We start from the raw sequence: 25,123 nt of genomic DNA, 5'->3' as shown, positions 1-25,123 counted from the left end.
AGGGATGGTCAACTTAGGAAAACTTTAGTCACACCCCACTTTTTACTAAATACACCCCGTCAACTGAGTTTTACAAGGGATGGTCAACTCAAATCGGGGTGTCTTTACTCTTTAGTAAAAGGTGGGGTGTGACTAAAGTTTTCATTTTCCTTAACCGCACGGTCCGTTAGTCAAGCCCATCCAGCCCAACAAACCACCAGTTTGGCCCACTAAAGATACCGACCACATCTCGTCCACAAAAAGCTGAATCTCTCAAAAATAAATAAGTTGCTGATTAGAATTGGGAACTGGATTCTAGGATACAATCTCCTACGAGTAATTGGAAATCTAATTATTTTAGAAATTTATATAGGCACGCTGACTGCCATAATTGTCCATCCAAATTCCAATTTCAACCACCCCTGTTGTTTTCTTTGTAGGTGAATCAATCCATAAAAATGGACAACTTTTTGGTTGGCATATTTCGTACGAGAGACTTTTTGGTACTTGCTATGGCGATTCATTTTGGAACGAACCCAAATGGTTTACGGTTTACTTTCCACCCATTTCCAGCAGGCCTCAAATTAACCTCTTTATTACACTAGACTCTTTGTCAAAGTAGCAGTATTTGTTTAAACTGTAATGTTCCGTTTGAATAGGATGATAAAATTCTGTATAGTATAAAATTATTCTTCAATAAAGTTATCGGGTGTTTAGACGATTTTTAAAAGACTCGAAATAATATAACCTTATACAAAAGTTGTTCTTATACAATGTCAACCGTATAATATTAAAACATCTTCAACTAATTTTTATTTTATACGGAGCGTTTACTATAATAAATAACATGTCAAATTACAAAAAAATGCTCTCACTCTCACTTTAATTACGAATAATCCAGACATATTATCACAAATTATATACTATACAAGCCTAATATCAAATTCTTTAAAAACACTCCATATGATTAAATTATACATCAACTTATACAATGATTAAATTATACATTGGATAGCAACATTATACTATCACATATGAAGTCCCAGCCTAAATTAAAGTACTGAATGAATGCGTAATCTTAAACTAATCACTAATCAGTTTATTAAAATAGAGGCAGTGTGTCTTGACTATGGAGCATGGCCTATGGATAATAAAAATTTGGGTATTCATAATTCAATGACGACAATCAAATGCCCATAACTAATTATTGTGAAACGCGCAAAATAGCAAAGCGGGAAATAAAAAAGGAAGGGCAAAGCCCATTAGATGAAAATGAGGCCCAAATCTGTGCCACTTCATGATTCAATCGTTGGGCTTAATTGGAAACTTCGGAGGCCTATTAAGATTTGGGCTCAATCCAACTTACAGCATTAACTTCTGCCTTCTGGTCAATTAACGCCGGCCCGATTACTTATGAAACTTATAAGCACAATTAAAACAAAAACAGTCTTGTATGATATTTTGATATTGAAGAGTTAGATCAAGTAAAATCTAATCCAAGGTTCAACATAGCCAAATCAAAATTAATTAAAGTAGGTCCATGTAATTTTAGGTCGATAATCCTATTTGATCTTAATACGCATTGTTGAACTTAGCATCCCTATCTAGTCATGAATTAATATCGATTGCAAAACACAATAATACTATGTATTAATTAATTGGTTTGGGGTCAAATTGATTAATTTATTGATGTACAAGTTATTCAGTAAGATGATAGGCATTAGACAATGGCTTCAATTCGTACGTAATAACTAGTAACATCACATAAACAAATACCAAACGTGTTTGCATGCATTTACGTACCCCCTTTGTTTGCATGCAAATTTTCTAAAGAGAAAGTTGGTGGACCATGCACAATCACCTAACACATTCTCACTGATGAGCAGAGACAAAAAAAATAAAATCAGGGGCTTTAGTTAAACTGAACACTCAATTATGATACCAATGTCATTCTTTAGCCAATTACTTGAAAGGGGTACGTTGATTACTATTTTTATTCTTCTTTTTTCTTTTGGGAGTGCTAAAATAATCTATTAGTGTGTGTGTATATATATACATACAATTTTGCCTAAGTTCAACCAATCAATAATAATAATAATAATAATAATAATGTTGTAGTTGTGTTGGTTGGCCAAACTCTTTTTTTTTTATTTGTAGTTCTTTAATTTTTTACAATAAGCAATGTTTAAAAATTAGATAACCGTGAAAAGCATGCAATTAGGCTTAATTGTTTATAATGTATACTTTTGTGGTCACGCGTTGAGTTTTTATTATTCATGTATAATGTTATTATCGATTAAAAAAATGTACAAGACATACAAAAACCAATTTATAATATTAAAATGCATCGTTGTCAATAATATTATATGTATAAAAAAAGATAGCATCAATAAAGTTATTTTTTTTGTAATCCAAGCATCATTAAAGTTAGTGAATAATATGTTTTACATCTATAAAACTAATAACGGCTATATATAAAGTTAAGACATTGATGTAATCGCTTTTAACTATAAAGAATCATAAAAAGTAATTAAGGTAATAATTAAAAAGAATCATAAAAAGTTGAATGACCCAAGTCCTTCAAAATTTAAAGCATGTTGGCTTTTAGTACCTTTTTTGTTTTTAAACATGGTAGGGTCCAAACTTTTGTGAAATCCCACGAATGGTTTTTTTCTTTCTTTTTATTTTTTTTAAAGGAAGGCACTTTTATTTATTGAAACAAATAAGAAAGACATGTCATGCATAAGAAGACGTATATCCTCCACAAGCCTAGAATATTCACGGAATGTGACGAGTCCATTGGACTTTCACGGACCATGGGCCAGGTTCACGAACGAGCCCATTAGCTGTTCGATGAACCTTGACGGCTGATCAGCCTTGAAAGGATCATGAATTTATGTATGGCTTTTGGCTCTGAAACTGAAACTAATAAATGGCTTTTGGTTTTTTCACTTATTCTCTTTAAATTAATTAAATACCTGCCCCACATGATTGTTGTGCACTTGTCCCCACTCCAGCCTTCATCTGTCTCTCTCTACTGTGACCTTTTTTCTTTGCTTTTGCAGACCGAGGGAGACAGTTAAAAAGAATACAAATAACGAAAGAGAGAGAGAAGAGCCGGCCCAGAACGTACAAAGCAAGGATTCTCTGTCACACACACTCTTGTATTGATTGAATTGAATTCAAGCTGAACACACACAAGCAAGCAGGGGCAGGGGGACAATTTCTCTCATATCTCAATCTTCATGTGTTCTTCAACAATCAACATTATAGGAATAATACATACAAAGAAAGTATGAGGCCACTGTTGCTGGTGATTCTTCTTGTCCATGTTTTATTCATTTGGAATTTTCAGTCATTCACAGTATATGTCACACCAGACCCACTTGTCCTCTCACCGGCTGCCTCTCCCATTATTACTCCATTAATGATAACTTCCATGGCTGCACTCTCTCCAGGTATTGCTTCTACTTATTCCCATCTTTTTATATACAAATCAAATGGGTTTATGGTTAATCTTCTCGGGTTTATTTCATTACATCGTTTTTTTTCCCCGTTTTAAATCTATTTCGAAATTCAAATTTTGAATTTCAGCTTTTGAAGCGCTAAAATGGGGCACCAAATCTGGCGAATTAAATGGTGCAAGTATAGCAGAATTGGTTAATTTAAAATAATAGCGTTCATTCTATACGAAATTGATTCTCGATCAACAATGTCACTGACCTTGTTCTCTTTCTGCCCGAATTTCGAATGGTCGTGTTGCCTTCTTCTCTATGAGATTTCTGGCAACGAAATCTATAGTTTTAATTCTTGAGATTCTTTTCATTTTGATAAAGCTTAAACCAGATACACTCTATTTTCGTCATTCTATCAGGGCCACTAACAGGAAGCGAAGAAGGGCACAACATGGATTCTCACCAAAAGCTTCTCCTAGCTCTAATTGCTGCCAGTACTGCACTTGGTGCAATAATCATTTTGACCATATTATGTTGTCGGATTTATTCCAGGAAGTACCACAAAAATAGTCCCCAGTGCACAGGTTCATTTTCTACTGGTTTTTTGTTGTTGCTTATTCTGATGTTATTATGGGACATGCCTTATTTCGGTTGGTTTTTAGATGCAGAGAGAGGTGTGGCCTTAACACCATTTCTGGATAAATTTAGCTCACTAAAGATGGTTTGCCAGAAAGAATCACTTGCTTCATTTATGGATTACAAGATATTAGAAAAAGCTACCAGCAATTTTAGAGAGAGTAATGTACTGGGTGAGGGTGGATTTGGACGAGTTTACAAGGCCAAATTGGAGAGTAATACACCTGCTGCAGTCAAGAAACTAAACTGTGCAGGTCAAGATGCAGAGAGAGAGTTTGAGGTACAATTTTTTTTAAAACTTTTTCTGTGTGTTATTCATTGTTTACGAAGGATTCTACAGTGGTTGATTATTTGTATTGGTTTACAAAGTTTCAATTTGGATTTGCAGAATGAGGTGGAATTGCTGAGTAAAATTCAGCATTCTAATATCATTTCTATTCTGGGTTATAGTGTCGAGGGAGAGATGGGGTTCATTGTTTACGAACTGATGGAAAATGGATGTCTTGAGACTCAATTACATGGTAAAGAACTCATAACTTAGTTCTCCTTTATTTGATGGAAACTAGCCAAATGCTTATTTTTGCTATGGACTTTGACATCCTAGGACCTTCTCGTGGATCTGCATTAACTTGGTTTATAAGAATGAAAATTGCTCTTGATATAGCAAGGTGAGCTTGTTTGTCATGATGAGTATTTTTCTAGTGGCTACTTGACTGAGAGAAACTAATTCTCTTATGCACCTGTTAACCAGAGGATTAGAATATTTGCATGAACACTGCAAACCACAAGTAATCCATAGAGATCTGAAATCATCTAATATACTATTAGATACCAACTTCAATGCAAAGGTGAAAACATCTATAATTTTGGTTTAGTAAACAATATCTACTTGCATTTTCATAATTTCCTGTAAATCTGACTTAACCTCTCCCTCTTGCTTGTTGGGTTTCAGATTTCAGATTTCGGCCTTGCCATAGCTGATGGGACCCAAAGCAAGAATAATATGAAGCCTTCCGGCACCTTGGGCTATGTTGCTCCAGAATATATTTTAGATGGTATAACAGCTAAACTTGCTATTATTGCACAGCATATAATTAATACTTATTGGTGGCTGTGTCTATTAAAAAATGAACAGCTTCTGTTTATAATAGTTTTCTTCTAGACACTTAATTGCTTTAACTATGTTGTGGTGCCTTTCGATAATGAATAGGATCGGTCAGCTGCACATGTACTGCCACCAGGTGGCATGTGGGACATTGGTTTTTTTCCAACTAGACACCTCTGATGCCTTTGCTTAATCTGAAACTTAAAAAGGTCTTCTTTTTTTTTTTCCCATTTCTGATGGTGGTAGAATTCCAACTGTATAAGTTTACATATAATACTTTGTTTCATCATCATTGAAGGTGTTGTTTGCCCTGTACATTGAGTTTGCTTTGGCTTAAGGGAGGGTAAGTGGTGACTTAATTAGTTCTTGGAGTTGGTGAGGACAAGCTTAAGGCAAGGGTCAAACCATATAAGTTGTCTATCTTAAATGATTGAAAATGTACATTTTGATACATCAAGATTATCTTGAGTAAATTATAATGCTGAATCTTGTGAAAAGAAGTCAAATTAAGAGATTAGTGTAGATTATAGAGTCTGAATGTGCTTGCTATTATATTTTGTTCATGGATTTGAGTTGGATGAGTATAATTAATCAAAGATAGAATTTATATTGCTTTGTTACCTTGATTGATATTCTGGTTAGGAAACTTAATTTGCCCTTCAATCTCATTATTTTGCAATTGAATTTTTTTTTTTTGGTGAGATTGGTATTACAGTTGAATCTCTTGTTTTAATATTCTAGGTAAATTGACGGATAAGAGCGATGTATATGCTTTTGGGGTGGTGCTACTGGAGCTTCTACTGGGAAGAAAGGCTGTAGAGAAACTGGCACCAGCTCAGTGTCGAAGTATTGTCACATGGGTAGGACACTGAGATCTCCTTGTCTGGAATTCTTTAAAGTATTTTTGATTATGATATTTAATGGTACATAGCTTAATTAATGCAGGCCATGCCTCAGCTCATTGACAGATCTAAACTTCCAAACATCCTAGATCCTGTGATAAAAGATACTATGGATCTGAAGCAATTATACCAGGTTTGTGATCCTCACAAGTCATAGCCCTTCACTTGTGAATTTGAACTTCTGGGATGACCTTGATTTGATGCTCATTGACTTACCCAACTCAACAAAGTAAACTGAGTGTAGCTTAGGTAAAGTCAAGATTAATTCCTAAACACCATGTTATATTTGTTAAAGTTTCTCTCGTAAACTATGGAGTCTATAGTATGGAATATAGATTTTTGGGTACCTTTGAGGTTCATTATTGCTAAATGGGGTGCTATATGTGCAGGTAGCTGCAATAGCTGTGTTGTGTGTGCAACCAGAGCCAAGCTATCGCCCCCTTATAACCGATGTTTTGCACTCTCTCATCCCGCTTGTTCCAGTTGAGCTCGGAGGAATGCTAAAAGTTACAGCTAATGTGCCTCCTAAAGATCAAATAAAGGACTAGTGTTGCTGGAGAAATGCCAAAAGTCACAGACGGTGCGGGTTCTAAAGATCAAATAGACAGCTACTGCTGCTGCTTCGTCTATCAAGCCCAGATGAGCGTCAAGTTCATGTTGGGTTCCCACTGCTTGCATATAGATGCACGTAATTTGATGCGTCAAGTTGACGGGTTTTTTGAAACTTAGTGTGGATATTAGTTACATTGTTTGGACTTTGGACTAAAACTGTAAACACTTTCTTTTCCATTGGATTTTCAAAATCCCCAGCCACGGTAAATTGCCAACCCATCCATCATTGTCACATGTATATAGTTTTCCACCGCATGTTTTATCATTATGCGATCGGAATTAAAAGAATGAAAGACAATTTACACATAATTTATGCAGTAAAATTAAATCCAACAGCATCTTTTATAGGGAACGTCACACGAATAAAAGTAAAAACATTGCCTACTAGACAAAAGGTAATTAAAAAAAAAAGCCAAAAAAAGATTCGAGTCCCTCAATATGGGCTCTATAGCCGAGAGCAGACCAATGGAGTCAAGAATATGGGCTTTATAGCCCAGTCTAGGTGTACAGTACAATCCAAGCCAAGACAGAAGTCAGGGCGTGTACAATTTCCACGCAACAAAATACTATGAAAGACAAAACTAAAAAGCGTGGCCGCATTTATTCAAGAAAGAAAACTTCGTCTATGAAGTTGCCTCAAATCAATCAAAACTCTCCACTACAGGCAGGGATTATTGTCAGTCAGAAGACGTACATAATCACAAGTTTTGCTAAAATTATATTCAGCAGCCGTCAACAGAACTTCCTCTTAACAATTTTTTCATAAACAACTCACCTGACAACCCGAAACATTCAACTAACGTTGTGATATGAATCAATGATGGCATCTGCAAGGTATTCACACTTGGCCAAAGACAATCCAGCCAATGAAATCCTTCCATCCTTGGTCATGTAGACATGCCACTTGTTTGTCATGTTATCGCTCTGACCAACCAAAATTTAACATTTTTAAGAAAAAAAACAACAAACGCATTAGAAGCTATAGATTAGTAGTTTGTATGAAAATGGCTGTACTATATGAGAGGAATTGCAAAAGAGAAGCAGACGACAGATAATGATATCTTTGAAAACCTATAATCAAGACAAAGAAAGCAATTTGTGACAACATAAATTCCATAAGACCAAAAACTGTCAAGTCATTTAGAGATAATGCGGCACAACAGCAACGAGAACATTGTAGGAACGAAAGACTAGGAACACATAATTGCCCATTTCTATCAATGATTGACAAACAAATTTGACAGGGGAACTACCTGAGATTTGCTCAACCCTGTAAATGAGAACATGCCAATCTGCTCAAGTATAAAAGACCAATCCTTTCCACTATTATCCTTTGCAGTGAGGCTATCATATAGCTTCTGTCTCACGTTCTTTATCCTTCCAGCCATCATTTCCATCTCCGCCTTCCATTCATTGAAGAGAGTAGGATCTCCGACAACATTGGCAACAATTCTGGCCCCATGGATAGGAGGATTTGAGTACATTGGACGAGCAAGCCTTTTCAGTTGGCTTTTAACCCTGAAAACAATAAAAATTACAAACTTGAGCATGCTCTTGACGAGGAAATAAGACCTAAAATTTCCTGCAAGAACTTCCTCAAAGCCATTGATGATGCCATATATTATGGCAGGAGCTGGACAACATAGGACTGCCAATGTAAATTTAACTGCTTTGAAACTCGAAAGAGCCCTAGATTGCAAAGATATTACCCTATCAAGGACTGATATTAAGCCCTAGAATATGCAGACAACTATGACAACAGACATCTGATTCCATTGCATGGTAACATTACTTTCTAACTTGCTCAATCAAACATGAGAATACAGTGCAGAAATAAGATAAGAAAGCATCGCAAATTAGTTAACTGCACCTGGCCGCAGTATCTGCTGAAGAGCATACAACATTGATTGCTCCAATTCTTTCAGCATAAAGGCCCAGATTTTTGCTGTATGACTGAGCAACCAGAAGCTCCATACCACGTTCAGCAAATAACCTCACAGATGCTGCATCGGCATCAAGGCTTCCACTAGCAAATCCCTAGAGTACAATCAAGATTTAAGATAAAAGCCTTACCTCAGCTAAAGTCCTATATCTTTTGTAACACTTCTAAACAATGTTACAATGTATAAGACTTCCATCAACATAGGACATTAACCAATGCCGAAAGGTACCTGGTATGCAACATCAAAAAATGGAATATGATTCTTCTCTTGAATGACATCGGCAATTTTTTCCCAGTGTTCAGGTGTTGGATCAATTCCGGTAGGGTTATGGGCACAGCCATGAAGTAGGATAAAAGATCCTTCAGGTGCTGCCTGCAATTATTACAACTTTGGAAGAACGAATAACAAAAAAAAAAACGAAAAGATCTACAACTGTGTTCTTATAGCATAGAAACTCTGATATTTAACACCATAAGTAATGACCTTTATGTCTGCAATCATTCCTTCAAAATCCAAACCAACTGTTTTTGGATCATAATATCGGTATTCAGACCATGGAACTCTAGCATCATTAAAGATATTCTTATGGTTACCTGCAACATAATTTTGTCAGCCATGAAAAGCGATATGCCTGAAAAAATTATTGCTTGCAAAAATTAAGGGAGTGATACTACTTACCCCATGATGGAGATGATATTAGAACTTTTGCTCCAGGAAAATACCGCTCAATAAGAGCTGCAGCCAGCCGAAGGGAACCAGTTCCTGAAAGACCCTGAACTGTTGCAACCTAGAAAAAGGTTAAAAATACTCAGGACAATAGAATTTTTCCTTGCAGACGGAACTTTCATGACAAACAATTCCTTCAACAGATGCAAATAAATATACTAATACATACTTTTTGTTGCTTAATCACAGGGCCGTCAGCTCCAAATAATAATTCTGCTGTAACCTTATTAAATGCTGCTAGACCTTCAATTGGGAGATACTACGCAACAAGTTTAATTCAAGTAAGCGACCTCCAGTTAGAAATATGAATTAATCAGATGAAATTTGAGTAATAGAGATACCTCTTTGTTCTCTCCCTTCTCCAGCATAAGCTTCTCAGCCTAAACAGCATAACATATTTGATATAATTACATTTAATAACACAACCATGTGACCCAAATTCAAAAGCAACAGGAAATTTTTAAGAATCAAGGCTAGACTGTCATCTATGAAACAGCCAGCAGTAAAATAAGACAAGAAAACTAACCTTCTTCACAACATTGAGCACATATGGCTGAAGTTCTTCAGTCCGGTAGGCCCCAACTCCAAGGTTGAGCTTTGTTTCATCATTGTCTGCCTTAAAAGCTTCCGAAACTCCAAGAATTGGATCAGGAGGAGCCATTGTAATGCCCTCAAAACGAGAAACATTGACTGCAACGGTCATAGATATCCGTCCAAAAGACTGCAAAAACATGAATAATTTTAAATCTAAGCAGAAAAATTACATCAAATTTGACTCCTGACTGATAGTAGCCCATCTGAATCCATTGGAGAAGTAACCTCATATAACATTTTAGCCATGATTGAAAAGTTGGTTGAGTTTATCCCCAGTATCAAGTGCAAATAAAGCAATAAATGAACATCATTATTCGACAATAACCTTAAAAATTAAAACATTAACACAGACAAGACGTTCGACTACTCTATCATGGTTTACGCAGAATTGATTAGCCACAACTAAGAGCCTAACCTTATAAAATAATCCAAATGAAACCTTAGCGCCATAATGGGTAATACAAAAAAAAACACTAAGACCAGAGTCAGAGATAAGATAAGTGTCAACAAATGGTGACAACAAATTTAAAACACACCTTCGTGTTGGGAAAGCAGGAGTTCAGACTGCCAATTCCAAGCTTCACCTTCGCCTGCTCAAGGTGCAACAGCGTGTTACGAACTATATAACGACTTGTTTGGTAGCGGCAAACAGAAAAAAGAAACGTCCTAACCTTAACAGTAACTTCCATTCATAATTACAAGCAGAATCAGTTAATTAACATCAGAAGAATGAAACACCTAATTCAGAGCCTCTTATTTGTTTTATTTCAGCTAAATTTCTCAGCAATCAAACAGAAAATGCTGAGCAAACGAGTTCAATATTGAACAAAGCAAGCTTATAGCTAGATTGTGGTACCTTGAGAGCGTTATTCATAGATATGGAAGCAGAGGGAGCAGCAGAAGCAGTAGAAAGCATTGCTGAAGCCATCTGGATCAGAATTTAAACCGAATTTAAGATTAGATGTACATCAATACTTACATGATATACTGAAATCTAATCAAACATCGGAGCTAGAATTCGAACCTCCGAATCAATCAAATCGATTTGTCAACGAAATTGGAAGTCGAGAGCTCGTTGAACTTTCCGAAAACTATTGGATCAATAGCTCGCCTGTGGAGAAATAGAGAAAGAAGTGGCAAGTGGCGATGGACACGAAAAGTGGGAGATCGTGCTGGTCCCTCGTGGATTTCAGCCGAGGCGGAGCTTCTTTCTTTCTGTGTGTTCTATGTGTAATATTGTTGCACGTACAAGGTCACATTCGCCATTGCAGACCCGTAAAAACTAAAAAGGAATGGTTGGCTGTGCAGATTCACGCTGGAATGACACTTGTCAGCATATGACAAGCCCATCGGTAAGAAACATGGGCTTTAATTTAGGCCTGCTGACAGTGACAGTAAATTTGGGCCACTAAGGTTTGCTTGATCCGTAGTCTTATATAAAGCCCAAACACTGAACATCGGCTTTATTAGGACTTATTTTAGCATTTCATTTTTTTGATTGAAGTGTAACCAAAATCAGAAACATAGCAAAAGATTTAAAACCAAAAGTAAAGTGTCCCAAAAGGAAATATGAAAAGAAATAAATCCTACTGATACACAAGCAAGTTCATAGTGGAGAGAACAATCTGCTTGTAGCCTTGTACTAAAGCATTGAAAAGAACTATCAATAAATTATTCTCACGATAGAGGCATGAGCTCAACTTAAACAGACTACATTAAAAGGCAAAAATATTTCTCTAATCTCTCTCCAGAAAAACTAACCAGTGCCCAATGGGTAGCTAAAGGAAATGGACTTGGGCAACTCCATAGACAATTTTATTAGAAATTTACAGCTTATTTGTGTCAGTATATTGCAAGTCTGCAGCAGTACATTGAGATCTTTCTGTTCTTTGTTTACCGCTACTCACAAATAGTTGAGTGATAAATACAAAAGCAATTTGTAACAAATAAAAAAATATAAGCTCCTAATTGATAACCGTCTCCAGAAGGACTAATATCAATCAGATCGCTGAAACAAAATGAAAAGACAAGAGAAACAACTAAATAAAGTGTAACAATGATCCAACGAAAACAAGTACCACCCCAAAAAATTCAACAGAAAAGAATCAAGAATCGTCAAACAGCATTAGAGCAACATCACACAAGAAACTGCAAATAAAAGTAGTTCATCAAACTAGTGCTTCAGCAATAAATTCCATGTCAATGGCTATCACAATGATACAAAGTTCCTGGAGTCATCACACAACGCCCCAAATAAAGGAGGAGCCAGCAAAACAAATACACGAAATACTACCAAATAAAAATGCATAAATTGATACATAATTGAAATTACTCGTAACATCAAAGATCTCAAAACAGTATTCTTATGAGCTTCATAGAATATGGTTTCTCGAATTCAACCAAATTCAAAACATCATTCATATGATTGTCTTTCCAACAACTAAAACCTCTAACTAAAGCACCTCAAAATCCGAGTTTAGTACGACGCCAGTGCCTGCGCTTCGCATTGTACCTGACAACAAAATCGAAAACATTAAGCAATTACTGTATGCGTCGCTGAAAGAAAATTAATCAAACGATAAGAAGGAGATCTTACCTGATTGTATTGTCGGTTCTCATGCGGATCCAGTGGGGGATAGGCCTGTTCTGCCTCATCTTCTTCGCGAGCTTCTTCTTGATCCTGAAGGTCTTGTGAGACGGCTGTAATTACAAACGCATAAAAGTTGAAACAAATTTTCCAAACCACAGTTAGATTCAAAACATTAGAGCAAGAGAGTCACCATTTTCGCTTCTCTAGATCTGCTGCGTCAATCTGGAGCGAAAACCCTAATCGGAGAAAACGGTAAAACAGAGGAATAAGGAATTTATCAGGTAGGGTTTCCGAGGGGAGCAGTAACATGACACTTGTCACTGTTTCATACGATGGAGCAAAAATTTTGGGCCCAGCCGTCAAATAAGTCGGTTCCAATTGCGAGATTAAGAACGTGGCCCGCCCAATACCATATGAAGTTGGACCTCTCTTCCATACGGGCTCATCAGGGCCGGCAACGATGGGTTAGGAAGGCAAAAATTATAGTTTTTGAAGGCCCAACGTGAAACATAACGTAACGTAAATGAATGTACCGTAAATTGTTGCCCCAATGTGGAAGCGCGTTTAGCGTCAGAGCCTCAGAGGAGGAATTAAGAGTTGTAGTAAAGCCCAACAAAGAGAAATTAACAGATGAAAGGCCCATCCAGGAACCATGGGCCTGCTTATATGGCATGCAGGAGTAGTTGAAGATCCTCTAAATTGAGTTTTGACCTTTCTATTAAAGATTTAGATCTTCTTCTAATCAGATTATCAGGAACATGCAAATCTATCATTTTCAAAATAATCCAATCTCCAAGATACACTCGCATTTGAAAATCAAAGCCATCGATTGACCTTAATATATAATTCACAATTTACAGAGTTACATTGTATGACCAACAAAAATACTGATTAGAATTAAGTCCAAGTCTTAGCAAGTTAATTAATGACAAAGCTATTGACTTTGAACCAACGGTTACCTCGATTAATTATTTTCTAGTTCGTTCTCCTTCAATAACTCCAGACTGCTGCATAGTTAAGTGGATTGCTCCATGTGATTGGGCTTGAGCGTGACATAAATCATGGAATTTATTGTGATTTAACAAATTCAAACAAATCTGATTTGATGTTCTTGGCTTGGAATTTCCGTGATTCATGCATGGATTTCCCAACTGAGACATGCTAATGACCGCAGGCTACACAAGTCCCTTGCTCTGCGGCATTTCAGTCACTGTCTGTATATGATCTCATTCTCGCCTTGATTTCTTGCCTTGTTAACCGACCCGCGTTAAAGTTGTTCGTTCCTTAATTATCTGCAACTACCATTTGAAAGTCTGGTTGCAATCAAAATCTGGCGGTTGATTTTGGTATAAATTTGTGTTCAAAGAACTGTGTACATACTACATACATGCATGAGAACTTTTGTTAAAAAATACTAGTTTTTCTTTTTTTTTATACATAAGGCCATCATCAGTCATCACCCATGTTAATATCATAATATGTTTTTTTTTTAAAAGGCTCATAGGCTAGGGGCATCCCAATCCCCTAATGAGAATAAAACTCTGGACCTCAAGGTTCTGAACAAACAACCTGACCAATCAGACTGCCTCCCATTCTCAAATATCATAATATGTTATTATATATATATATATTATTGATATATTATGTAGGTCCCACCTCACGCGGCAAAAATATGAAATATTTGTGGGACCTGCATCTTCTTCTTCTAAGTTCATATGAATTATGAAGCATTAGCTGTAAACCAAGATCCAGACAAAAATTAATATTGGGTTAAATAAATCTTCCAATCTAATCTCGTGGACTCTCTCTTAATTGGATGTGCTGTTTCTTTGTCTTCTAGCTCTAACTCTCCTAATTTTTCTCCCTATTGGACATATCCGCCATGAATTAATAACAACGTAACTGAGGTGCTACTGCCTATTGGCATGTGGGTTTACAGTGAAATTGCATGGTCATCATCCAAAGTGTTGGGCATATGCGAACGTTTCCAATTTTAGCAGCCATGGCTTGTGTTGTGTAACATTAACACAAAATCTATTCGCAAATAAGAGTAAACATGGAAAGATTTGGTATCTATTTGGGGGGTGGGGGGCACAAGGTTTTGATCAGATTAATGATTTGGATTGGTCTAGGGTAATTATTATTGTCTAAGAATCTTTTAATACATGTGTCATTGACTCAATCATTTTCTGTACCAAATTCTCGGCATTCACTTTTCCTGTGCGTCCATTTTTAAATACTGTGCTTTTTATCTTTTTCTTTCTTTTTTTTTTATCACCACCAGTTGACAAAAAAAGTGGTAGATATATAAATTAAATTCTTATGGATTTGATATAAGGGATCGGAGATGATATGTTCACAGATTGTAAACACAGATTGTAAACAATTCAGATTGAACTTCTAGGAAATTTATATTCTCTCTCACTTTTTTATGCATAAACTATTACTAAACATGAAGAATACTCTGGTAAGACTATTCCCATGGTAGTATAGTCTATAGATATTCCAAGAACATTAAATAAAGGGTACCAAACAAAGCTAACAGTTGAAACAAAAGTTATTATCATGGTCATGTGAATTGAATTTGGTGGTCAGTTTGAAATTTCGCTTCACAAATTAATTCAATAATCATCAGTTGAAAGTGCAGCCAACTGGTGTTTAACAGACAGAAAATGAGAGGCATGACTAAGATCCCTCATGTGGGACCCCAAACAGGCTCAAATTGGGTTCCACAGAAGAGAAGGGAAGGCCCAGAAAAACAAAACATTAAAAAACAGAGAGCCTTTCGACTACAAAAACCCATCTCTCCCCCACCATTTATAGCGCATCAGACTCTCTTTACCTTTCATACCCTCTTTCACGCATTTCGTCGAACACTTCCTAAAAAAAAATATTTCGCTTTCCCTAACATGGCCAGACCACAACAACGATATCGAGGGGTCCGACAAAGGCACTGGGGCTCTTGGGTCTCTGAGATACGCCACCCATTGTTGTAAGTTGACCAACGAAATCAACAAAATCACCGTCTCTTTGACGTTCTCTGTTTTAGTACCAATCGAATGGTTTCGTTTTTGTGCAGGAAGACTAGGATTTGGCTTGGCACGTTTGAAACTGCCGACGATGCTGCGCGAGCCTACGATGAAGCAGCAAGGCTAATGAGTGGACCAAGAGCAAGAACCAACTTCCCTTACAACCCTAATGCATCGCAATCGTCGTCGTCAAAGCTACTCTCTGCGACATTGACGGCAAAACTGCATAAATGCTATATGGCTTCACTTCAAATGACCAAACAATCTGTTTACGAGCAGCCAAAAAAGGCAGCATCTTCACACGCTATCACCAGCAATGTCATTGATGTGAAGGGTAGTGAAATGGGTGTACTGCCATTGCCAGATATGAGAGCAATGCCAGTTCAAGTGGAGAGTACTCAACAATTCAAGCCACTTGAAGAGTATCACATTGAACAAATGATTGAAGAACTTCTTGATTACGGTTCAATTGAATTATGCGCTGCTGTCCCACCACAGGTTCTGTGATGTCTCTGTTAATGCAGACAATTATTTGCTAATTTGACTCATTTTTATTCAGCATTCAAGAGTACTATTAGAAGTTTAGAACCCAATTTAGGTCCTGAAACTATGTTTTAAGTGACCATATTTGATGTACAGTAGATCATGTTATATATTATAATATTATGTGCTTCTCTGTTTCAATCTTGGGTTACCTTTTCAGTGGACAAATATGCAGTTTTTCTTTCTCACTTTTGCATTCAGATTTGATGGTACATTGATAAAGAAACTCACTCCTTTTCAGGTCAAACTAGAATGTTTATTAATACTGTACCACTGTTCTTCAAAGGAGTGTCGTGCATCATGTATGTCCTTTGATTCCAATCAATAAGAACTTAAGCAACTTTTGAAGATCTTCTGTTGGGAAAAGGCTCTATTTTTTGGAGAAGAAACTGAGTTTTTTTTTAAGACCTCACAAAAACCAAGATCATAGGGCAACAGGTTTTCAATTTCCATGGCATGTGGAAGCAGGAATTATTTCTCTAACTAACAGAAAAGTTGTAAGCATATTTCAAAGATGTTTGACAAAAACAACCTCCTCTTTGAATTGTTGGGTTTGAAAGAGTTTATGGTTTTGCTTTCAGCAGAGAACACAACCCTTTTTGGTTGGATTACGGCTGTTAAAGAAAATGCAATGGAGTGTTTTTTTTTAAGGATCTTTAAGGCCCATCTCTTTTTTACTTTCTTTCTATCTCTCTCAATGCATTCTCATTTGATAGTTTGTGAAAGGAAACCAGGGTAGGGTAAATCTCACTGTGATCAATGTCATTAAAATGAACCACAAAAAGTGAAAAATTGTTGGATACCTTACAAATCGGTCTCAATAATCAGTAGTTGATCAAAGGCAAATAATTCCCCCTCCTTTTTATGATGAAACAACTATATGTAACAATTCGAGATTGCTGTGAAGTCTACTAATCTTTGCCATTTTTATCTCCCCAGTGATGCAAAAGTCACAATAGATTCATTACATAATCAACTCAAATGACTGGTTTGGCTCAGTAAGTGCAAAAAGTACGTTACATATACAACTAAACTATTTACTCTCTGTAGAAGGTTTAACTGTTTTGGAATTTGGTGTCTAGTCTTTGTCAATGAAACTTGATGATGTTTGGAAATTGATTTTGTTCCCCACAACCATGAAAAAATTTAAAGTAGTTTTAGACTCATTATGGAGTATTTTTGTTTTTATACTTTCGATTGAGCAAAGTTGATTAAAATCATGGCATGTTAGTGAGTTTTCCATCATCTATCGTTTGACCTCTGTGTGTGTCCCTGAAAATATTCACAAGACCAACCAACCACTACTACTAGTTCTCTTATATCAAGAAACAGAGAGGGATTGCAATTTTCACCAACATTACATGAAGAGAGTTAATTACTTTTTTTTGTAAAAAACAACATGCTTTATAGAATATTCTTGTGTTTCGGCAGACCAAGCTTGCCTTTTAGTTTTACCGGTGAGTGAAAATATGATATCGATAAAATTAATGAATTGACACAATTTGTCTCCTTGATTTATCATGTAAAGAAGACAATTCCTTGAATTGAATGAATGCTTGAGTGAGGAAAAAAAAAAATATTACATGGGAGTCAAAGGTGATATCTTCCTCAGAAGAAAAGGTAGTCAAGACTAATCATGGTGTATCCAATCATGGTGGGTGTATAGAGAATCTCATATGGAAATGTTGGGTAAGAAACAATCATGCATATTTAATTATTTATATATGCTTCTTGATTTTCTTTTTTCTTTTTTGATAAATTAAAATCCAAAAAAAGAAGAAAAAAAGAAAGAACATGAGTTGCATTTGCTATTATAACGGGAGTTCATGATATTTTTGTGTTAGATACTTGGACGCCTTCGATCTAGTGATTCATGCAAAAATCCAAAAGGAGAAAGACTTTGTTTGAAAGCAGAGAAGTTTGGTGGCCTACTTCCAACCCCTTTTCTCAATAAGCTTATGCTTATGGGGAGGGAAGGGATATTTTTATTTGCATGGTCTTGTAAATATAATATACATGACGCACACATTGCTTGGTCTAAGGGGTGCATAGCATGTCACATTACTTGCATAAGTATTCTTCATCTTAATTGGTTCTTATTCCCATGACTTCACATGGATAACCATGTGCATACGAACATCCATCCACATGGCCCTAACAACTCTTTTCCTTAACTATGCTGTGAAGACAAACATGGAGTGGGACTGGGACCAATCTCTCTGGTCATAACGCCATACTACCACACAACCAATAAATCCCATGTTATATATGTATGGGCCAAAAATCGTTGGCCCGAAATATTCCGACACGAGTAAAAGTCCAGCGTAAACTTCAATTACAGATCAGCCCAGATGTGCATTCCTGGGCCTGTCTGATCTGCAAATCCTAGCAACACTCAAAGCCCATATTTGGATGGGGTATAAAAGCACCTCAGTGCCATGGGGTCCAGTAATTATCAGATGGGATCAAAAGCCCAATAACAGCCCATCAAAGGAGCTAATCCGTACTGTTTAGCATGTGCTGAACACGTGATTGAGCACACTATAAATAGAGGAGGGGTCCTCCTCATTACGGTCTCTGAACCACCAAGTATCTATCTCTTTCTCTCTCTAAAAAGCCCTTCACTTCCCTCACTAAAAATATTTCCAACAGTTAACTGACTTGACCGTCGGAGCTTGTTCGGTCGACACCACACCGGTGTTCAAGTTTCACGGTCAACCTTTTCTGATCTTGCAGGGTTGTCATAGGCCTCAATCGACAACAAATTGATTGTAGATTTTAGTGTATACAATTTGGCGCCCACCGTGGGGCCTTGACAATCATTCGGCTAGATCAGTCATTTCCGGACGACTCTCCATCATGTCTTCGGACGATTCAAATGATTTTGCTACTCAACTGGCAGCGTTGAAGGCTCAAATGGCGGAGGACAAGGCTGCAGCAAAGGGCGAAAGTGCCTCCGTCCGGGCAGAAAACATTGCCTTGAGGGGCAAAGTAGAGCAGTTGTTGGCTCAGCTTTCCACACCGCCCCCGACCTCACAGGTCCGTCTCAATATCGGCTCGATGCAGTCACTGGACTCTCCTAATCCAGCTGAAACTTCTTGTCAGCCGCGATCTCAGTCATTCAATGTCCCACACCTACCTTTATCGGTCGGCGAGCAATCTAATGCCTATCATAGGGATCTTCCGCCCCCACCAACTCGTTCGGCCATGACAACCAATGCCGGGCTGTCCTATGACAAGGGTTTAACCGACGCGCAGAGACTAACCGAAGTCGAAACATTCCTCAGACGACTTCCCGGAGTACCGGTGCCAATCCGGAAAAGCCTACCCGACAGTTATTCTGACTCTCCGTTCTCCGATCGCATCGTTTCGGTGGAAATGCCGAAGAAATTCCATCTTCCCAACATGCGCTCCTTCGATGGCACCAGCGACCCGGACGACCATATGGCCCAGTATAGACAAAGAATGCTCACCCTCACCGTGTCAAGGGAATCTCGTGAAGCATGCATGTGCAAAGCGTTCGGATGTTGCCTCACCGGTCCAGCATTACAATGGTTCATTAACCTCCCCAATGCCTCGATCAGTTCGTTCGCCCAACTGACAGATCTTTTCATAGAGCAGTTTGCTAGCAGCAGGAGGTTACCCAAAGCTTCGGACGATCTCTACAAAATCAGACGCGGGTCGGAGGAATCTCTTCGCTCTTATATTGGTCGCTTCCTGGCGGAGAAGGTGCTGATCCCTAGCTGTAACGTGGAGACAACTGTCACAGCTTTCAGAAAGGGTCTGTCACCCTCCGACGAACTCTATAAAGAGTTGACGAAGTTTCCGTGTACCAACATGGAAGACGCGCTGGCGCGCGCGTGGGCCCAGGTTAAATGGGACGAGGATGAAAGCAATCAACAGCAACCCCCGGCCGGGAGGAGCGTCGGACACACTGGGGTCGGCAAGGATCAATGCCAAGATCATCGACCTCGAGGGTCGGATCGATCACGCCATGATAGACGACAATACGATCGATCTAGATCTGCATCGTCCAGTTTTCGAAAGCCGGAATACGCATTTAACATTGAACCGACCGAGATGATCTCCACTCTTAAGAGCTTGGGGAACAAGGTGCAGTGGCCTAGCAAAATGAGGTCCCCAGCTGACCGTCGGGACTCATCGAAGTGGTGCGATTTCCACCAAGACCATGGCCACACCACTCGGGATTGTCGAGGTTTACACGATGAAGTTATCGAGTTGTTGAACCGTGGGCACCTCAAAGACATGTTGACCGCAAAGGGCAAAGAAACCATGGCCAGAAGGATTGATCGAGAGCTGACACCACCGACTCACCCGAAGCCAAAAGGGTCAGTCGGAGTCATTATCGGTGGTTCTGAGATCAGCGGCATATCGCATTCAGCTGCAAAGAGAAATGCTCGGAAGGCTGTGAATCCAATCCTACGATCCACCGAACTTGTCGTACCACCGTCCGGACAAATGATAAGTTTTATTGATGATGAAGCCACGCAATTACTCAATCCACATCACGACGCTTTGGTAATATCTATTCTTGTTGCTAATTACACTATTAAACGTGTCTTGGTTGACAATGGCAGCTCGACGAATGTCCTATTCCTAGGCTGTCTTAAGGCAATGGAAATCGATGAATCCCATATCATTGGCCGGTCAACAATACTCCTTGGGTTCAGCGGGGAGCAGGTATACAGTCTGGGGGAGATCGCCCTGCCGGTTTATACCGAAGGAATAAATCTCAACACTAACTTCGTAGTGTTAAAAGGCTCTTCGCCGTATAACATCATACTTGGTCGACCATGGATCCACGAGATGAAAGCAATCCCTTCGACGTACCATCAACTGATACGTTTCCCTACGAAATGGGGAGTCAAAGAGATTAGGGGAGAACAACTTGCTTCACGGAACTGTTACACCAGTGCCTTGAAGGGGAAAACAAATGACTTATAGCAATTACAGCAACTAACAGCCCCGGCAGACAAGACTGCTATAGTCGACCAAGGTTCGCCAGATATGGAAGAATTAGATGACATTCAGATTCATCCGGACTATCCCGATCGTAAAGTACAGATTGGTACACGTCTCGAATATGATGTTCGAACAAAGCTCATCGAATTTCTTACAGAAAATCAGGATTGCTTCGCATGGTCACATGCCGATATGGTGGGGATAGATCCAGAAGTTGTTGTCCATCGGCTCCAGGTCGATCCGAACCACGAGCCCGTCAGACAGAAAAGAAGGAAGTTTGCGGCCGAACGCAATCGTATTATAAACGATGAAGTTCAAAAGCTTATCGATGTAGGTTCTGTTCGTGAGGTTCAATATCCGGATTGGTTGGCAAATGTGGTGGTTGTTAAAAAGAAAAACGGAAAATGGAGAGTTTGTATCGACTTCACTGATCTGAACAAAGCATGCCCAAAGGATCCTTTCCCTCTCCCACGCATCGATATGCTAGTTGATTCGACTGCCGGGCATGAACTCCTCAGCTTCATGGATGCCTTCTCAGGCTACAATCAAATTCTCATGCATCCAGATGATCAGGAGAAGACATCATTCATAACTGAAAGAGGTATTTTTTGTTATAAAGTTATGCCGTTCGGTTTAAAAAATGCAGGATCAACATACCAAAGGTTGGTCAACAAAATGTTTGCCGCAATGCTGGGCAAAACTATGGAAGTCTACATTGATGATATGCTGGTAAAATCTCTGAAAGCTGAATCCCATCTGGGGCACCTGCGAGAGGCATTCGAGGTGCTTCGAAAATACAATATGAAACTTAACCCAACAAAAATGTTCTTTTGGCGTGTCGGCCGGAAAGTTCCTCGGTTTCATGGTGACTCAAAGGGGAATTGAAGCAAATCCGGAGCAAATTCGGTCGGTCCTCCATATCCCATCGCCAAGATGCAGGAAGGACGTGCAAAAGCTGACCGGAAGAATAGCGGCGCTAAGCAGATTCATCTCTCGGTCATCCGATCGATGCCACAGCTTTTTCGACATTCTACGCAAAAGCAAGGACTTTGAATGGTCAGTCGAGTCGGAAGAAGCCTTACAACAATTGAAGCACTATTTGGTATCAGCACCGCTACTTTCCAAGCCAAAACAGGGTGAGTCACTTCTGTTATACCTTGCAGTTTCAGAAACAGCAGTTAGCGCTGTTTTAGTCAGAGAGGAAAATGGTCGACAGTTGCCTGTCTACTATATCAGCAAAAGCCTGCTTGATGCAGAAACGAGGTACTCCCAACTTGAAAAGTTAGCCTTGGCTCTTATGGTAGCCGCCCGGAAATTACGTCCATATTTTCAATGCCACCCGATCGTGGTTGTCACAACCTTCCCTTTGCGTAACATACTCCACAAACCCGAGTTGTCGGGCCGATTAACAAAATGGGCCGTGGAACTCAGTGAACATGACATTATATTCCAACCCCGGACGGCGATGAAGTCTCAGGTGTTGGCCGACTTCGTAGCTGACTTTACTCAACCAATAGAGGCCCAAGCGAAGCACGAGTTGTTGTATATAGCGAAGCATCCGGAAGGGACGTGGTCTCTCTCGGTTGATGGTTCCAGCAACGTGAACGGAAGCGGGCTCGGGATCGTTCTCATTTCACCCTCTGGGGAAATATTGCAGCAATCCATCCATTGTGGGTTCCGAGCTACCAACAATGAAGCCGAATACGAAGCTCTTATGTCTGGATTGGAGCTCGCAAAAAAACTCAAGGTAAGAAAGATCTCTGTTCGATCGGATTCACAATTGGTAGTCAACCAACTGCTCGGATCTTATCAGGCTCGCGGAGCGAACATGATTATTTATTTGGAGTTGGCAAAAAGACTTCGAGACTCGTTCGAGGAATTCGTTATAGCTCAAGTACCACGTCTTGAAAACTCACATGCGGATGCACTGGCCAATCTGGGATCTGCCCTACAGACAAACGAGCCACAAATGATACCGGTTGTACACCTTGAGGCCCCGGCAACCAAAGACGTTAATGAAGTCCTAACAATTTCTGCCGAAGATAGCTGGATGACCCCCTTGATCAAATACATTGACAAAGGAGAATTGCCGCTTGACAAGAATGCTGCCCGAAGACTCAGGGCTGGAGCGGTTCGGTTCACCACTTATGAAAGTCAGCTTTACAGGAAATCGTATTCGGGTCCGCTGCTCCGCTGCGTAACTACTAGGCAAGGTGGAGACATTCTTTCAGAATTACACGAGGGAGAGTGTGGAAACCATTCGGGCGGAAGAAGTCTGGCCAATCGAACACTAACGAGCGGATACTTTTGGCCTACGATGCGTGCAGACGCTGCGAACTTCGTCCGATTATGCGATAAGTGTCAACGATTCGCCCAAGTTTCTCATCTTCATCCTGAGAAGCTTCATCCCACGCTAGCACCATGGCCTTTCATGCACTGGGGAATGGATATCGTTGGTAAATTGCCGGTCGCCTCCGGACAAAGGGTATACGTCCTCGTCCTAACGGATTACTTCACAAAATGGGTCGAGGCAGAAGCTTTTAAGCAAATTCGTGACCATGAGGTGAAGACGTTTATATGGAAAAACATTATCTGTAGGTTCGGCATTCCAAAAAAGATAACGACCGACAATGGCTCCCAATTCTTGAGCCATCAATTTCAAGTTTTTTGCAACAAATATGGAATCGAGCTGCACTACTCCACTCCGCGCAATCCCCAGTCGAACGGACAGGCTGAGTCCTCCAACAAAACTATCATGAACACTTTGAAGAAAAGGCTTGAGGACGCCAAAGGAAAATGGGCGGAGGAACTACCTGGAGTACTGTGGTCCTATTGAACGACGGCAAAAACTCCAACAGGGGAAACTCCTTTTTCGCTCGTATATGGGTCGGAAGCGGTCATTCCCGTCGAGATCGTCTCCCCTCAGCCAGATGTCAGTGGATTAGCCAGAGCACGAATGACGAATTACTAGAAAAGAATTTAGACACGATTGACGAACTCAGAGAAGAGGCAAGGATTCGGACGGCAATCTATCAGCAAAAAGTGGCGCGTCACTACAACAAAAATGTTAGAACCCGAATATTTCGAGTCGGAGACTTCGTACTTAGAAAGGTCTTTCAGAACACCAAAGAGCATGGGGCAGGAAAACTCGGACAAACTTGGGAAGGACCGTACCAGATTAGGGAAGTTGTCGGACGAGGAGCATGCAAACTGACAGCCAAAGACGAGCGGGAATTGAACAACAGTTGGAACGCTATCCATCTCAAATTGTATCATTTTTAACTGAATAAAGTCCCTGCTTTTGTTAAAATCTCGTTCAAACTATTAAAATAAACGTACAACCGCTATTATCAATACGGTCGAAACTAATATTAACAAAATGAACCGACGTCCAAAGTTTCATCACCAAAAACTACATTACCACTTAATTGGCCAAAAATTATATTTCCAAAAGCCGGACGACAGCAAGGTGTGACATGAAGGCCATGTAACGTTCAGGCCGAAGGGGGAGCATCGCAATTCCCATCATTCACATCATCAATCTCATCACCATCAGCTTCTTCTTCGTCTTCAGTAAACATTTTGAGGTACTCCTCGTGGTTGCGGATATGTAGGTCAACATCCCACTCGGAGGACTTCCCCTCCTTGAATTCCCTCATTAGATTCCCAGTCGTACAAATAACGGCGTCGTCAACAGCGGACTCCAGTTGCTTCTTCAAATCCGCAATTTCATCCTCTGAAGACTTGTGACTAACGTTCAAGGACTGAACCTGGGCTTTAAGATCCTCAATTTCCTTCTCGAACGACGCAATCTTCTCTTCCAAAGCCTTGGCATTGGCTACCGCGAGGGACTCTCTCTTCTTTCTTAATGAAATTTCGGCCGAGAGTTCCCGCTGTTTGAGCGAAGCACTAACATATTTTTGCTTCATCACGCCGTACTGCTCACGCATATAGAGACAACCCTCGAAAACCTGCAACAGAAATATTGTTAAATCTTCGTGTATATAAAACATGGAAAACCTACGT

At 39.3% G+C, this 25,123-nt stretch overlaps 5 protein-coding genes across 5 annotated transcripts; 3 read left to right on the top strand and 2 right to left on the bottom strand.

Moving 5' to 3' along the window:
- Positions 1–2,949: 2,949 nt before the first annotated feature.
- LOC119997716 (probable receptor-like protein kinase At1g80640) lies at positions 2,950–6,926 on the top strand. Its single transcript, XM_038844892.1, has 10 exons — positions 2,950–3,437; positions 3,854–4,018; positions 4,097–4,350; positions 4,459–4,591; positions 4,675–4,738; positions 4,822–4,918; positions 5,023–5,125; positions 5,917–6,035; positions 6,121–6,210; positions 6,467–6,926. The coding sequence occupies exons 1-10, from the start codon at positions 3,275–3,277 to the stop codon at positions 6,623–6,625; spliced, it is 1,347 nt and encodes a 448-aa protein (XP_038700820.1). The 5' UTR covers positions 2,950–3,274; the 3' UTR covers positions 6,626–6,926.
- A 192-nt stretch (positions 6,927–7,118) lies between these two features.
- Positions 7,119–11,232, bottom strand: LOC119997355 (aspartate aminotransferase, chloroplastic-like). Its single transcript, XM_038844301.1, has 12 exons — positions 10,977–11,232; positions 10,809–10,880; positions 10,489–10,542; positions 9,885–10,079; positions 9,700–9,738; positions 9,528–9,617; positions 9,311–9,419; positions 9,116–9,225; positions 8,861–9,004; positions 8,560–8,726; positions 7,943–8,207; positions 7,119–7,613 (listed from the first exon to the last, which is right to left on the bottom strand). The coding sequence occupies exons 2-12, from the start codon at positions 10,878–10,880 to the stop codon at positions 7,482–7,484; spliced, it is 1,377 nt and encodes a 458-aa protein (XP_038700229.1). The 5' UTR covers positions 10,977–11,232; the 3' UTR covers positions 7,119–7,481.
- Positions 11,233–12,113: 881 nt separating this feature from the next.
- On the bottom strand, positions 12,114–12,884 carry LOC119997357 (60S ribosomal protein L39). The gene is made up of 3 exons (XM_038844304.1): positions 12,733–12,884; positions 12,549–12,652; positions 12,114–12,464 (listed from the first exon to the last, which is right to left on the bottom strand). The coding sequence occupies exons 1-3, from the start codon at positions 12,733–12,735 to the stop codon at positions 12,416–12,418; spliced, it is 156 nt and encodes a 51-aa protein (XP_038700232.1). The 5' UTR covers positions 12,736–12,884; the 3' UTR covers positions 12,114–12,415.
- A 2,439-nt stretch (positions 12,885–15,323) lies between these two features.
- On the top strand, positions 15,324–16,255 carry LOC119997356 (ethylene-responsive transcription factor ERF003-like). The gene is made up of 2 exons (XM_038844303.1): positions 15,324–15,534; positions 15,622–16,255. The coding sequence occupies exons 1-2, from the start codon at positions 15,452–15,454 to the stop codon at positions 16,076–16,078; spliced, it is 540 nt and encodes a 179-aa protein (XP_038700231.1). The 5' UTR covers positions 15,324–15,451; the 3' UTR covers positions 16,079–16,255.
- Positions 16,256–18,973: 2,718 nt separating this feature from the next.
- LOC119996119 lies at positions 18,974–21,079 on the top strand. Its single transcript, XM_038842643.1, has one exon. The coding sequence runs from the start codon at positions 18,974–18,976 to the stop codon at positions 21,077–21,079; it is 2,106 nt and encodes a 701-aa protein (XP_038698571.1).
- Positions 21,080–25,123: the final 4,044 nt, after the last annotated feature.

The sequence above is a fragment of the Tripterygium wilfordii genome, chromosome 4, assembly GCF_013401445.1.
Source record: "Tripterygium wilfordii isolate XIE 37 chromosome 4, ASM1340144v1, whole genome shotgun sequence".
NCBI lineage: Eukaryota > Viridiplantae > Streptophyta > Magnoliopsida > Celastrales > Celastraceae > Tripterygium > Tripterygium wilfordii.
This window is presented reverse-complemented; position numbering and strand designations above follow the sequence as displayed.

Coding starts and splice junctions, on each gene's coding strand:
- LOC119997357 (XM_038844304.1), bottom strand. Junction 12,465..12,548: donor AGAACCGACAATACAATCAG/GTAAGATCTCCT, acceptor TTTTGTTGTCAG/GTACAATGCGAAGCGCAGGC.
- LOC119997356 (XM_038844303.1), top strand. CDS start 15,452: ATGGCCAGACCACAACAACGATATCGAGGGGTCCGACAAAGGCACTGG. Junction 15,535..15,621: donor GAGATACGCCACCCATTGTT/GTAAGTTGACCA, acceptor GTTTTTGTGCAG/GAAGACTAGGATTTGGCTTG.
- LOC119996119 (XM_038842643.1), top strand. CDS start 18,974: ATGTCTTCGGACGATTCAAATGATTTTGCTACTCAACTGGCAGCGTTG.
- LOC119997355 (XM_038844301.1), bottom strand. CDS start 10,880: ATGGCTTCAGCAATGCTTTCTACTGCTTCTGCTGCTCCCTCTGCTTCC. Junction 10,543..10,808: donor CTATGAATAACGCTCTCAAG/GTACCACAATCT, acceptor CACCTTGAGCAG/GCGAAGGTGAAGCTTGGAAT. Junction 9,420..9,527: donor CTGTGATTAAGCAACAAAAA/GTATGTATTAGT, acceptor ACCTTTTTCTAG/GTTGCAACAGTTCAGGGTCT.
- LOC119997716 (XM_038844892.1), top strand. CDS start 3,275: ATGAGGCCACTGTTGCTGGTGATTCTTCTTGTCCATGTTTTATTCATT. Junction 3,438..3,853: donor CATGGCTGCACTCTCTCCAG/GTATTGCTTCTA, acceptor TCATTCTATCAG/GGCCACTAACAGGAAGCGAA. Junction 4,019..4,096: donor AAATAGTCCCCAGTGCACAG/GTTCATTTTCTA, acceptor GTTGGTTTTTAG/ATGCAGAGAGAGGTGTGGCC.